At 50.2% G+C, this 14,121-nt stretch overlaps 1 protein-coding gene across 9 annotated transcripts in view; it reads right to left on the reverse strand.

Moving 5' to 3' along the window:
- The window catches only part of Hr3 (nuclear hormone receptor 3 ROR-beta), a 114,138-nt gene that overhangs the window by 19,646 nt on the left and 80,371 nt on the right, over positions 1–14,121 (reverse strand). For 8 of the 9 annotated variants that reach the window (XR_013083585.1, XR_013083584.1, XM_076801947.1 and 5 more), the window contains one exon: positions 2,414–2,641. Coding sequence is in view for 7 of the 9 variants with exons in the window: in XM_076801947.1 (XP_076658062.1) it covers positions 2,414–2,641 (228 nt within the window). In the remaining 2 variants the exon portion in view is untranslated. Of the gene's footprint in view, positions 1–2,413; positions 2,642–11,516; positions 11,618–14,121 lie in introns of those variants that run through there. The other variant, XM_076801948.1, reaches the window with a different exon arrangement.

Consider the following 14,121-nt stretch of genomic DNA (forward strand, 5'->3'; position numbering starts at 1 on the left):
GTGTTGGAATGATCGCATCGATTATAGTTGTGCCGCGCGGTTTCAGGACACATTTTATTACGCGAGTTTCCAAGTTTAATAACGCAAAAATTACTGGACGCGATTATAACAAGCAAGGCTGTTTACAGCGCGAACGTTACAACGTGAAATGCAGAACGAGGGCGCAAAAAGTTTCGTAATTAACTTGGAGCACGGAGCTAATTCATTCTGTTCATTCTAAAAAAAAAAAACTGGATATTGGTAAAACGTTATTAAAACACGCAAGAATGACCAACTAAAAATTGAAATCTCCCGCCGAAACGAATTTGTACAACAACTTAACGAGTCTCTTTCGATTAATTTACTTGAATTTTAATGGCTGCTATTTCTAGTTGCATTTTTAACCCTTTGCACTCAAAGCCATTTTAACTCTAAAATGAAACATTTCTTCCGACTTAGAATATTTCTTTCTATATATATTTTTTCATGCTATAAATACGAAAACGGTGCAATTTACTCGCACAGTACTGAAATGTTTAGTAATTTATTAGATACAAACAAATTTAATAATGTAAAAAATATTTTGAATAACGATACAGGAATTTTTAGTGGCCCCTTACAGTCGCCATTCGAGTGCTAAGGGTTAATTTTATAATTCCTTCATAGAGGCAGAAAGTTCTATTTGGTAAAAAAAAAAAAATAAAACAATCCTTTACTTAATATTTTTCTGAAATATTACTTCTTCTTTTTAGATATAGTTTGCGTTGCGAATTTGGAGTGCTTACAATACGTTGGAGTGTAATTTTTCGTTCTATGCTTCTATCACGTCGATTGTAATTACATTCGTATTTTATTCTGATTGGCTGTTTCGACTCGCGCCATATTCGCGTTAAACGGCTCGTTTGTGAGATATTGTATTATTTTTGGGGAACAAAAGGCTGCGTTCAGTTTCTAGCAGGAACCGGCAGCCAAGCAGAAGACTAAAAGCTACCTGCTCACGCGTTGAAGATCGGAGCTAGATGACTGCGCACGAATGTCGTTAACGTGTCTAAGACAGGCCGTGGCTCGGTCCGATAAGGTGCAGCAACGCGGTAAGAGGCCCGACCGCGTCGAAGAGAGAGAGAGAGAGAGAGAGAGAGAGAGAGAGAGAGAGGGAGAGAGAGAGAGGGAGAGAGAGAGAGAGAAGGAGAGGTCTGCGGGGGTGTTGGGACGCAGAGGAAGCTCGGGTCGAGAGGAGGACTGGACAGCCTCCGATAAAGGGTCGTGCACCCCGAGCGGCACGCGCGGCCGTCGCTATCCCCGTGCATCTGATTTGCTGGAAACCGCGGACGAGCACAGCAAATCGTACGTTTCCGAGTGACTTCGTCATGGCAATGCGACCAACATGAATCTCCAGAATTGATCAGTCTGAACGGGACAACCGAAACGGTCGCGTTCAACGCGACATGCCGACGACCATCAATCACGATGCACCTCTGACTCCTATTCGATGGAATTACTGTTTGCAGAGGACCACACAGACTGCCGCCTTGCTTCGGTTCGATTATGCGCTTGTCACTGATGTCGTAGCTGTATTTTTTCGTCGATCAACAAACGCGTCTAAATATTGTCAAAAGAGAAATATATAGTCTCAAAAGTTGCAGACGATTGGTGAAGACGCGGAAGTCACGAAATAATTTCCACCGTTTTCTCATTCCTGTCGAGGCGTACCTGACGAAAGGCTAAACTCGCGTTCCCGCGGGCTTTGTGTTTACATATACTATCGTCGAGGAGAGCTAATCTTCGGAGAGAGCTCCTCGCAATTGTCGGGTGACTTAACACGCGATAGTACACGCGGGAAACAAAGAAATTACATTTTCCTATCTTTGTTGATTTTTTTTTTTTTTTTGTTGCACTGTCGGTGGGGGTTTGTTGGCTCGACACCGGCGACGATTATCGTTCTGTTTTCGCGGATCTTTTCTTCTTTCAACTACGGGGGAAAAGAACGAAGCATCTTCTCGGTTCTCGGGGATTTTCGCAATTGAACACCGCGGATCTTTACGCGTTTATGGCACGCGGAAAATGTTCAAACGCGAGGAATCTGTGGAAGGAATCCTTCTGGTCGAGAAAAGAAATTTCTTCATTATTATAATCTTCGTGAAGTAACGACTTTGAAAACGAGGATTCGCAATAAAGATCCGCAATCGATAAGAACGCGAGATCCGAACACCGGCTTCGGAGGGGGCTGAACGCGCGCGATCACGATCGGTTGATTACGTTATTCAGTAATCTTCCGTAATTGATTAAGTATTTACTAATTGGTTGCCCACACGGGCTGACGTCAGCCAATACCCGATTGCCGATGCATATCGAGAAGCTAAGGCAACGTAACTCTCCTCGCCACCTTGAGGAACGATCAAGAAAACGAAAGCTCCGATCAGTAATATGCACTCACCATCTCTGGACATGCCGAGGCGTAGGCACTTTTGCAACCGACAGTACTGACACCGGTTTCTGTTTACACGGTCGACCACGCAATTCTTGGCCCGTGGACATTGATAGTTAACGACCGACGACTGGGACCGCCTGAAGAAGCCTTTGCAGCCCTCGCAGGTGATCACGCCATAATGGACGCCGCTGCTCTTGTCGCCGCACACCTTGCACGGGATTATTTCGATCTGGGCTGAAAACACATACAAGCAAATTACCTTTTAGTCAAGCTGATCCACCGAATTCCACCATCTTAACGCTACGCTACAAAGATCTCCTTATAAGTGTACTTATTTAACACCTCGATCAGGACAGCAGTCTTTGCTGATCAAATTCTAAGCGTCACTAATTTGAAGATTCAGTTGCAGAAAACGGATGATATTTAATTGTCGCTGTTCGAAAAATTTTATTTAATCCCTAAGTGATCTATTCAAATAGGTTTCACGCGCAGAACTCGGTTAATATATTTGATATTAACTTTAATCGAACTGGGTGCAGTATCGTTGTAAAAATGTTATTAAATATATTTCGCTGCTGAAATGCTAGTTGTATCCTGAGGAATGGAGAGAGTAACTCTCTGACGTGTTATAACTCAAAACGAAAGTGACGACTAACGGTTATAGGTTACGATATTGCTCGTAGCGTTTGAATGATACGAAACGTGATTAGATTGGAAACGAGTATGTAATTTGTTATCGTTTCGGGATAGCGGGGTGCATCGAAGAGAAAAGATGCATCGCGCATGGCACCTTGCTTCTGGCTCGTCAAAGTTCATCACACCGTTGGTCGTTCTCGCAAAGTATATTTCTGGATAACCTTTCGATCGGAAAAGAATACTAGCCCGCGAGTACCGTTCCGATGCAATCGTGGCTGCGTTTCAATGCACCATGAGCCGGTCTGTTAGGGCTTCGCCAGAGATTTCGTATCGCTGTAATGGGGTGCGATAACGGGCCGATAAATTCATTGCGGTTTACACTGTGAAATTAAGTCGAAAAAAGAAGTATGGCGGTCGTCTATAGATACCATCGAATTGAAAGACCCCTTTCATTAGCTTTCCCTGTATTTTCAAACGGGGTATTGCCGTTCAAGGATTCCACAAAGAGTATATTTAAGAGTTATCCTTCAGCCAGGGGAACTATAATTAAAATTAGTTAATCGAAAGTTGTTAAAGTTCTCCTGTGTGTTTACGACCTACCAACGAAGGTCAATTGACTAGTCCGATCAAACGATGGATCATTAAATGATGGTTTCGATACTTCGGGTCAAAATAGACCCGGGCACCGCCGCTCACAAATTATCAGCATAAATTAATACTTATTTTACAGTTGCAAAAATCACGCCTTCCACGCGACTAAGCACGATTCCAAGGGTTAAATATAAAATGATATACGTATGTGCCAGGTTCGATTTCTACCTCGTATAGAATTCACTTGGAATCTACGATCTTCCGAAACGTTCTCTGGACTCGGAGTTTGCACGGACACCCTCGATCTCGACGTTTCCGGTGGTTGAGGGCTGGTGCTGTCCGCCCCCCAACTTGGTCCGCCGAATGTTGAGAGACTTCCCTCCATTTACGTTCCACACTCGCGTGTTTCATTTAAAAAAACACACTGATAACTCAGCCGTGAACACATTACGGTGGTCTTTTACTATTTCGTCGAGTGCCCTAATCGTCTACCGGCCGCACTATTCACATCACTCTGTCGACCTCTCCTACTTATACAGATCATTAAAATAATATCGTTCCAGCCGGCAGGAATCGCTGGTGGAAAATCGATCGGGACATTCAAGATGTCCGATCGATCGCTGGATCCTGTTGCAAGCCGATCGCCGTCGGTGCTCGACTTTGAAACGGTTTTGCACTGTGCCCCGTGAAAGAGGCGGGATAGAATGTCCCTCGAAGACAGTTTTTCTTCCGCGGTTTGAAGAGAATCGTTCGTCGAGGAAAATTAACGCTGACACATAACCGATTCCCTCTCGATCGCATGGGCACCGGATCGCTCGGAGTCAGTTTTCGCAAATAATTCGGTCGAGCCTGCTTCGGAGGAGACTGCCTCGAACTTCTGCAAAGAGAAATCGTCTTCGTGTCGGAGGGCCGTGCTTCCGGATAACCGCACGCGATCGTTTTACGGCGGAACCTGGCGGATCGGCGCGGAATCGCTAATCGCGCGGAATGTTATCGAACAGAGCAGTGGAGGAAACAGCTATTCGGGATTAAAAGTATTAATTCCGCTGCTGCCGAAAGTAATTTCCAGGCGAGCCTATTTATACGCCCTATAACCTGGATTTCGACCAAGAATACACCCCGAATCCCTCCCGAAGCAACCCTAAATCAATCCGGGCTTGTGTCGCGCACGGCATCATCGGCGGAAAGCACGCGACAAATTTTGTATTCGACCTGCGACCCCCGGCCGCTCGTCGATCACTTCCTCCTCCGGCCTGGATAGCCTGGCCCCGCGCGATACCAATCGAAATAATCTACGGTTAGGGGAGTCCGAACGCGAAACGCTCGCAAAACGCGTGAGAATAAACGCGAACCGTCGTCCTCGTCGGTGACGATACCGATAGGAAAAGAACGACAAAAAAGAAAGAAAAACAATGCGAGAAGACTCTCGAGGAAAGGAGAGAAAGAGCAAGAAATGCGGCTGCTGCAGTGGCTCTCCCGTTGCCCTCTATTTTCGTTCTCAGCTCGGTAACGTCGCGCGTCTATATTGCGCTGCGAGGGCGCTAAACAGAGGCAAGAGGGTACAACGGCGGCCGTTGGACAGAGAAACGAAAGATTCAGCCTGCCAAACGGAGAAAGACAAATAGAGACCGGGAGAGAAAGAGAGCGAGAGAGCGAGTGATCGAGAGAGGGAGAAAAAGAGAGCGGGGAAGAGAGAAATAGGCGCGGCTTCGCGTGTGTGCATCGGCCGTACAGGCCGGCCGACTACTGTATTGGAGCGAGGAGGATTCGGTGCGGCTCGGGTCTCTGTATATTGTGCTTCTCTCGTCCGACAACTCTAGCGCCACGAGTAGCGTCGAGGCGCTTGCACCATACGGTCGAACATTACATAACCGAGAACGATGAACCCAGAGTACAGTCACCCGACACGCTCGCATCTTTGACGTGCGTCATGCCGTTGCCTCGAGGAGAGTGCAGCGCCGGCCACTATACCCGGAACTCCCGAAATCGAAGTCGCTTTGTGCCCGCGGTTCTCGCTTTGTCCGACCGGTGCACCGTTGCCGCGTGTTTTACTTGCTCGTGCGCGCACAAACACACAGACACACACATACGCGCGTGCGACCGCGCGCATACGCACGCATACTTTGTCCGTCGACAAAGCGACACCGTTTGCTAAATTGCGGAAACAGAGGTTCTCGATGTTCGATCCCGTCGGACCGTTGGACGTCGTCCAAACTCGTCGAGCACAGCCGTACCGGAGGAACGGCCGATCCGCTCGTACCAACCGGGACCAGTTTTTTTCCTCCGCTCGGCCGCGACTAGACGTAGTTTCGGGACGCTATCGGCCGATCGACAAACGTTTCCAACACACGTTGGCGAAACGATGCCCGGAGATTAGGGCCGCCGCGGCGGTTATCGGAATCAGTCGGCTGGATCGCGAAACGCGTCTCCCGGGGGCCTCGGCTTCGAGTGACTAGCGTCTAATTCCCCCGGACGGAAATAGATAAACGCTCGCGAATTATTTCGCTAAATGTCAGGTCCCTCTCCTGTTCAAACGATCTTTTGTAGACGTATTGAAATGTCGTCCCGAGACGATGAGCGACCGTCTACCACGCACCGGCAACAACAAGCCCCGCAGCCGTGCCCCCAGGGGCAACGCTTCGGGCCGGCTGACGTCACGAGAAAGAAAAGGCGACTAGCAAACGGAGAAGACTATCTCTAGCCGTGTTATCCTGTCGCGAGACGGGACAGTGCTACGCGATGCAATCCCTGTCCGACGTAGAGGTACAATTTTAATACAGATTACGAACCGGACGACGATAGGAGAAGAGCCCGTCCATAAATCAGAGATACTTTGTCGCATTGTTTCTTATCGACTCTTCCTTCGAGTTCGATGCTCGAAGAGATTCTGGCCGGAGGACAAATAAATCCAGCCGGGCAGCGAGAAGACACCACGAGTCGAAACCAGTTGATCGCCGTAACGAGATTTTGCCATACAGAAATTGTTAATGGGCCAGATGAAACTGTCGAACCCGAAGCGTCCCCGCGTAGTTTTGCTCGAAAACTTTAGAATATCTGCGAGCAGCACGGCGCGCGCCTAATACATCCGGAAATAACGAAATCTGAACTACTTCCTCGTACTGCTCTCTGTCGCGCGCACACACTCGCACCCGCCCTCTCTGTCTCTCTTTTTCTCGCCTCGGACCGCTTCCATCCGAGATAACTCCGAAGCGAGGGAGAAGGACTTTAAAGCGATGGACGGAGAACGGGGCCGGCCGACGCGTTGTGAGATTTTATGGCGGAAATGAAAGAATCAGACCACGTGAAGTGCCGCGTCCGAAGAAGCCGTGATATATGTCTATCAACAGGCTAGGCTTAAAACTTTCTAATTTCGGAGACTTCGACGTTCCTGAAACTCGAGACGGGGGGAATCTTCGTGAAACGAGACTGGCGTTCGCATCGCGGTGAACATCGGAAAAGATAGCACACGATACGCTAGACGGAATTAAAACTTTGGGCAGATCGGTTGGTCCGATAACTGTGTAGCACCGGTTACTATCTGAGAAACGAGTCCGATTTACCGAGTCGACCGTGTGTACACTCGGCGCGAAAGTAATTACGCGTTATAGTCGCTCACCTTTGCCCACAGTTTTTAAGCTAGATCCGTTAAAAAAGTATCGTCGCCAACGAACGAGGCCGAGTTTCTTGTCGGTGTATCGTCGCGAGTTTGTATGGATTCGTGCGGGGTTCGCGCAGAATTCAGTAGAAAGTGGTGTTGGCTGCTAGAGGCAGACGCGATCTCGCACGTCTGTGCATAAAAATTGGGCACGCAAGTGGCTTCGGATGCCGATGGCACGGCGCGGAATACCAATCGAGAGAAACTTAGCGACTGCGACAAAGTGAAATAAGAAGCGTGTCGACACGGCCGCCGTAAGCGTAATGCCCGATTGTCAAAGCATGGCTGGTACACAGCCGCTCCGTCGCGCATCATCTGTCGTTTAATGTCCGACGGAGGAACCGAGCGTGTTCCCGGCGTCACCTATTACGTGGACGGGGCTGTCAACTTTCGAGCACGGGCCCGCTAATGGGTTTCGCAATATCCTCTCGGTCCGAAGATCCGCGAAAGCAAAGAACCTTATGGCCGGATCCTTGTAATCGATTAGAAGGCACCGGTGTAATTCAGAAGATGCGATTAGGTGATCCTCTCTCGGTTTGCGGGAAAATAAAAATGCGGAACCAGACTGAACGTCAACTTCCGAGTTCGCGTAGGATCGCCGAGTGGCTTTAGCGCCGGAAGAGGGTCCTCGGCGATTCGGCGCGGCGTGTCCCGGTGCGACCAGGTCGCGGACGGTTCACAAATAGCCGATGGTTTTCATCGCGACAACAGACGTTCTTGCGCGCTGGGAGCTCGGCGCGCGTGCACGCGAATCGTCGCGGAACGACCGCGCAAGCGCCGCATGTAAAACAAAACGTACACGTACAGCCGTGCACACGGATGAATGCACGCGCGCAGCGGCGTGTACATGGGTGCACAGACGAGGCGGACGTACGCAAACACATACACACGCAACACACGCGCGCATTCACAGAGACGGGAGGAGGTCGCGTGTTTTCCACCTGGAGCCTTTCCAGCTACGATGATCACTTTGTTGGCTGCACTTAACACGCACGAACGACACACGGAATACGGTATCGGGCTCGCGCATTTGGTAACACGTTCACAGCACCGTGGTCTCCGGCGTTCATCCTCGGCTGCTCGGTGGACCAAGCGGTCCGAATCTCCGCGGACCGCGACGAATTTCGTGAGGAGAGCGAGGCCCGACCGTTGTTCGAAGAGAGGTGACAACGAGCCGACTGCTCGAACAACAGCCGCCGGGAGACGGAGAAAGGGGAGAAAGGAGAATGGACAAGCCCGGAGAAAGAAACGAAGAGGGCCAAACGAGGAAAATGCTGGTACACGCGCGCCGGAGAAACGACGGAGGCGAACGTACTCCTCGGCTGAGCCAGACCACTGGCGTGCACGCACGCACGCACGCACGCATGCACGCATGCACGCACGCACGCACGCAAACGTGTAGGCCCGCACACGCGCGCACTCGCCAAGCCACGATGCCTCCACGTTTCCTTCCTCCGCGGCAATTTCGGGAGTCTCTCGCGCGCACCAACGCGCTCTCGCACACGCACGCACGCACGCACATACATACACGACAATAGGTGGATCCGATCGAGTGTCCGGGTCACAGCAAGCCGACACGCGCTACACCTTCCCACTACGTGCGCGTCACGCGATCATGCTTCCTGCTCGGGCCCGCTCGGGAAAACTCGCGGAAACTCCGCGAGACATGAATATATTTCGGGGGTTTTAATGAACCTCTCTCCCCGGTTCGAACGGGGCGAGTCATCGGGAAAGAAAAGAGACGAATAAGGAAAAGAAAGAGGGAGAGAGAGAGATAACGGTGAGCAACGTGGACGGACGAACGGATCGCGAGGGAGGAGGAAGGAAAAGAAACAAAGAAAAGCAGGGAGGGGGGGGGGGACGATATAACGCGACAGAGATAGAAAAGATAGAGGGGGAAAGAGCGAGAGTAACCGAGAAGGAGAAAAAAAGAAGCGAAGCCAGATAGTTGAGGAAGAGAGAAAGAGAGAGAAAAACGGAAACAGAAAAAGGGAGGTCGGGAGCAAGAGGGACGGAGAAGGAATGCTTGACGGGAGTGAAACGGAGAGAGGTGTTTTTCGGGGACCGGCGTTAGCGGGTTGGCATCTCACAATATGTCAGAACTCCCCCCTCCCCCCTCATCATAGAATGACGCTCGTCGGGTCACTGAACTGTGCGCGCCTCCGCCGATGATGGCCGAGTGCCTCACCCTTCGCTCTCCCCACCCCGCTCCTTCTGTCGGCGCCCCCTCCACCCTCGCAGCCCGAGCTTCGCCGAGCGGTTACGAGTCGGCCCGACCAACCGAGCCAAGCGGTTATCGCTCGCTGCGCGGCTCCGGTGCGGCTCCGGCGCGGCACGGAAACGGCCGAACGGGATCACGAGTGCGTTTCGGCGCGCTTTCCGATCCGGTCTCGCGCAACGCGTCGCCACCAATGCCGCTTTAACTTTATTAGTGCGGCTCGTTAAGGGCACCGGCTCCTAAATACACGTGCGTATCGTGTTTCCCCCTCGGCGACGCGATGTTCGGAAACCGCGGGGTCCCGGAAAGTTTGTCTTTCGGGGATGACCGTCCTCGACGACGCCACCGCCTCGACTAATTAAAGAACCACGACGGTTTCCCGTTTGTTGCCGCTCCGTTTACGACTACAACTTTGATTGAGCCGAGAAACGAATGAACGAGCACCGCGCGCCGCGGGCTCCGAAAGACGGATAATGGAATTAGAGATGCCGCACGACGCGAGTGGATTTTTACGAGCTGTTTCTTTTTCAGTGAACGACCATCCCGCGGCGTCTTTATTATTGGTACAATTTGATGGAGTCGGGGATATATCACTTTTATGGGCATGCTTCCGCGTTTATTGAGTTATCTCGAAATAACTTTTGGAACTTTGGAAAATTCTATATTTATTGCTCTTGATGGTAACCGGATACTTTCAAGAAGAATCGTAAACTCTGAATTCTTCTTTTTCATACAGTTCACAGGTTACGATCCAGCACGTGTTGATCTCTGTAGGCGAGTATGCGGAAATGCAAGAGTTTTAACAGCTTTTGTGTCCCGCATCATTGCATAGACGCGTCGCGCGCAATCTCTGTTTCACAATTCTCTTTTTTCTTTTTTTTTTTCAATTGGACTATTGCATCTCGACCCCGCGCGGGATTGCTACACGGCGCGTAACAATCGGTTTTAATTTATATTCAGTGTTAATGCGATTCTACGATCGGTGCGCGCTTTAGGCATTTGTGCCAAGGTCACTTTCGTTTTTGTCCTGCGTATAATGCACTTAATGCAGCTCGCGCTCGGCGCTCATTGAAGGGATTTTGATAGATCCATCAGCCGCTGTCTGATATTAAGTTTGCAATCGTAGATCGCATCTGAACACGTTACCACCGGTGCGGCGTCTCGATGACTCAACAGAGGCAATCGCATGTTCCCATCCAAAGCGAATCAATTAAAGGACAAAAATGTACGTAACATTGCTATTTGTTCTTAGATCCCATATTGACATTATCATCACGTAACGTCGGTGTCCTTCGTCCTCTCCCTCTCGCCTAACTTGCTCGCGCACATGTATTTTCCAGAAACATCACCCTCCGTATACCACTCCGTTTGGCCCTCCCAGCATGAATTTTCAAGCTATCGCCTCTCTCCTACGTGATCCCCTCTTTGTTTTTTTAGATGTGCTCTGTCTTTATCCATCTTTCCGCAGTTTCTCTGCCTCTTTCTCGTCCCCTGGTTCCCCTGCCTGGCCACCTATTTCCAAATAACTCCTTTAGAGGTTCGTTCTTTCTCTTGGACACGCGCGCGCCTCTCCCCACCATCGTCCTCACTCTCCCCACCCCACGGGACTCTACTCCCCATCCTTGTCTCTCTATAGGCTCTCCGCGAGCCCCACCGTGTTATTGTCTGCCGCTGCCGGCCGCAGGCATCGCTTCCTCTCACTTCAAGCCGTTCCCTCGGTCGTCCTCCCCCTCTTCCCATGTCCCTTTCGCTCCTTCTCTCATTTATTGCATAACCGTGCACGAGGTTGCCAACCTGCACCGCGTAATACTCTATAAATACGTTTCGCAAATAAATAATCGCCCCGGCGATATGTCTCCTCGCGTCGTTCCAGTGGTTCGCGCGTCGACGGCGACAACGCCGCTGCCGCGCAGGAATTTACACGATGAAATGGCCCGATAGCTGGAACCGATAAGCGGCACACCACGATAAGCGACCCTGCGAGAATGCGCGTTCACTTATGCACTTACCCACCGCAGAGATGCGTGCACGCACCCGACGATGCTCGTCGTCGTCGTCGCCGTCGTCGTCCACACCGCGCGGAAAAATCGCAAACCGCGAGAAATCGCGTCCGGCGTCGACTCAGGTGTTTTGTAAGAGACGCCGAGGCTGATCGATTTTCTGCCATTATGTAATTTAGTTTTTCGGCCCAGCGTTTCTTTCCTTCTCTTGACACCCCCTAATGAGGAGACACCAATTCATAATAACAACGTTGCATTCATTATGCAGATAGAACGTTTCCTGCAGGAAAGCAGAGAACTTAAAAGAGAATAGGAGGAGAGCACGGTAAGAAATGCAATGTAATTTGCGCGATTAACTAATTAGCGGAAGAATAAACTGTAAGGGCACCCCAGTGATCTGTATACCCTTAGCGGGTTATTGTGACATTTTTAATTTCTAATATTATTTTTACTAGTTTATGACATCTACTTTATACTTGGAGGATAGATTCTGGCATTACGAGAAATGGTACCTGGGCGGATTTTTAAGAATACCGGCGAGGCAGCATGGAAGTTGTCGGTGGATTGTTACCTGCCGAAAAGGTCCGCTTGAAAGGCCGCGAGTTACATAACGGGAATCCTTAAGTCCCCGTTTGCAATGCAAACTTGTTTCAGTTTCGTTCCTTTTACTCGGCGTCAGGCGATACAGGAGGGTAATTCGGCGTAGCTGTCGGCGCAAAGGAGGAACACGGCGCGCCTTTTAGTGGTGGCTGCTCGATGCCCGTTTATGTACCGGTCGAAGGCCGTGCCATAAATGGTGAAAAATCGGCGGATCCAGCCGCCGCGCCGCGAGTGAACTCGGAATCGCGAAGGATGAGTCGCGAGCCAATCCCGAGCACGCTGCTGATCAGCTGTCGGGTAAATTTACACCAGGTGAATCAGAACCGTTCTCCGTAAGACTCGGCTCGGCGGATTTTTCTTGCGACTCGGCCGCGGCGGACACGGACGAGGCACGAGAGTGTCGAAACGTTGCCTCCGATCGGCCGTAACTCCGTGAAGCCCGAGACTCGTCGCAAATTACTCGGGCTGAAGTTGATGTTTATCTCCTACGCGAAGTTTGTTGTCCCCTCACGGACCCGCGAAATCATGCCAGACGTCCCAGCGAGGAAACAACCGCGCGACAGTACTAATTATTTTCGGCGAATCCTCGAACGTTATACATTCGATTTAACCGGTCGTTTCGCAAAGACTAAGCCGACGCTCGTCTTATCCGCTTATTCCCAGGTCGCGGCGCGCCGCGGCCAATTTGCATACTATAATTGCTGGAAACAATCAGTAACGTAGCCGGCACCAACAATCTTTCGTTGTTGGGCTCCAGAATTGGTGTTTCATCTGCAGAATTCCTGTGGCAACTTCTCGCGACCCTTCCAACTTGCAGTCAGACAATAACAGTGTTACGTAACTTGTGACTTAATCCGTCGGCGTTTAAAGGGTGACGTGGTAAACTCCCGTCCCGCCGTGCACCATAATGATAATTGTTCCGCGGAGGTTTGACGCGATGCACCTGCTCCGGCAAGCTGAAATTTCACGTACCGAGTGGCTTTTTCTCTTCTCTCTCTCTCTCTCTCTCTCCGACTCTCGACCGCTTATCGTGGATCGGCGTTGAACACCGAGAAACGGAAGCCTGGCTGCACTCCGTTTATCCAAATATCTTTTTATTGCGTTTTCTCTACTCCTCCGTCGTCGCAGACAGCCGTTGCGTGCAGCCGCTGAAGCGAGCGCACGTTCGTCGTCCGGAGTCGCGAGCGGCGTGAATCTCGGAATGAATGTAGGTCAGGCCATAGAATAATCAGCATGGAGGTAGGTTCTTATGAACCCCGGTGCAAGCGTTCCGCGCGCTTTTAATATTTCGCTCCTTTCTTCGCCCTTCTTTGACTCGCCACATACATTCGCGGAACTGCCAAAGCATAGACGAACCTTTTTCTTTTTCCTTTTTTCTTTTTACAGCGACCGACCAACGGTAGACGCAGCGGCCACGATTAGCGGATCGTCCGGTCGCAACGCGCAGATTCTATCTAGGTTACCGATATACACCGCTTCCTATCGTTTCTTATCGTTTGCAGAGACAATATTATGTTTGACACTGCAAAAAATTCCCGACAACCTCTTCTCGGAAAGCACAGATTGGAGAAAACAGCGAAACTATTATTTATAGGTCGTGTCTTGTACTTATGTGATTGGTAAAGCCATGGAATTGTAGCCATGCATGAACTACGACGGCTGTTAGATAGGAAGCTACCAGCCAGTCAGCCAATCAGTGTTTTGAATACTATAGGCGTTACGTAGTATGATTTATTTCTCGAAAGGACACACCTGAAATACACTAATTGCAATCGAAGTTCTACATGTAGAAGAAGATCTACATGTAATCCAAGTTAAAACTGAAAATCGTAGTTTTCATGTCACCCCAGCGTTCCTCGGTCAGCGATAGCGATCGTGTTCGCAGTCTATGGCGAAGAAGGTTGAAACGTTCCGTTTGTTATAACTCTAGCAGCGAACGCACAGCTCCTTAGCGTGGCCGGTCTTCCCGACGCCTACGCCCGTGCATTTCTGGCTAAAGATACACGACGCGGAA

The sequence above is a fragment of the Halictus rubicundus genome, chromosome 16 (genome assembly GCF_050948215.1).
Source record: "Halictus rubicundus isolate RS-2024b chromosome 16, iyHalRubi1_principal, whole genome shotgun sequence".
Lineage (NCBI taxonomy): Eukaryota > Metazoa > Arthropoda > Insecta > Hymenoptera > Halictidae > Halictus > Halictus rubicundus.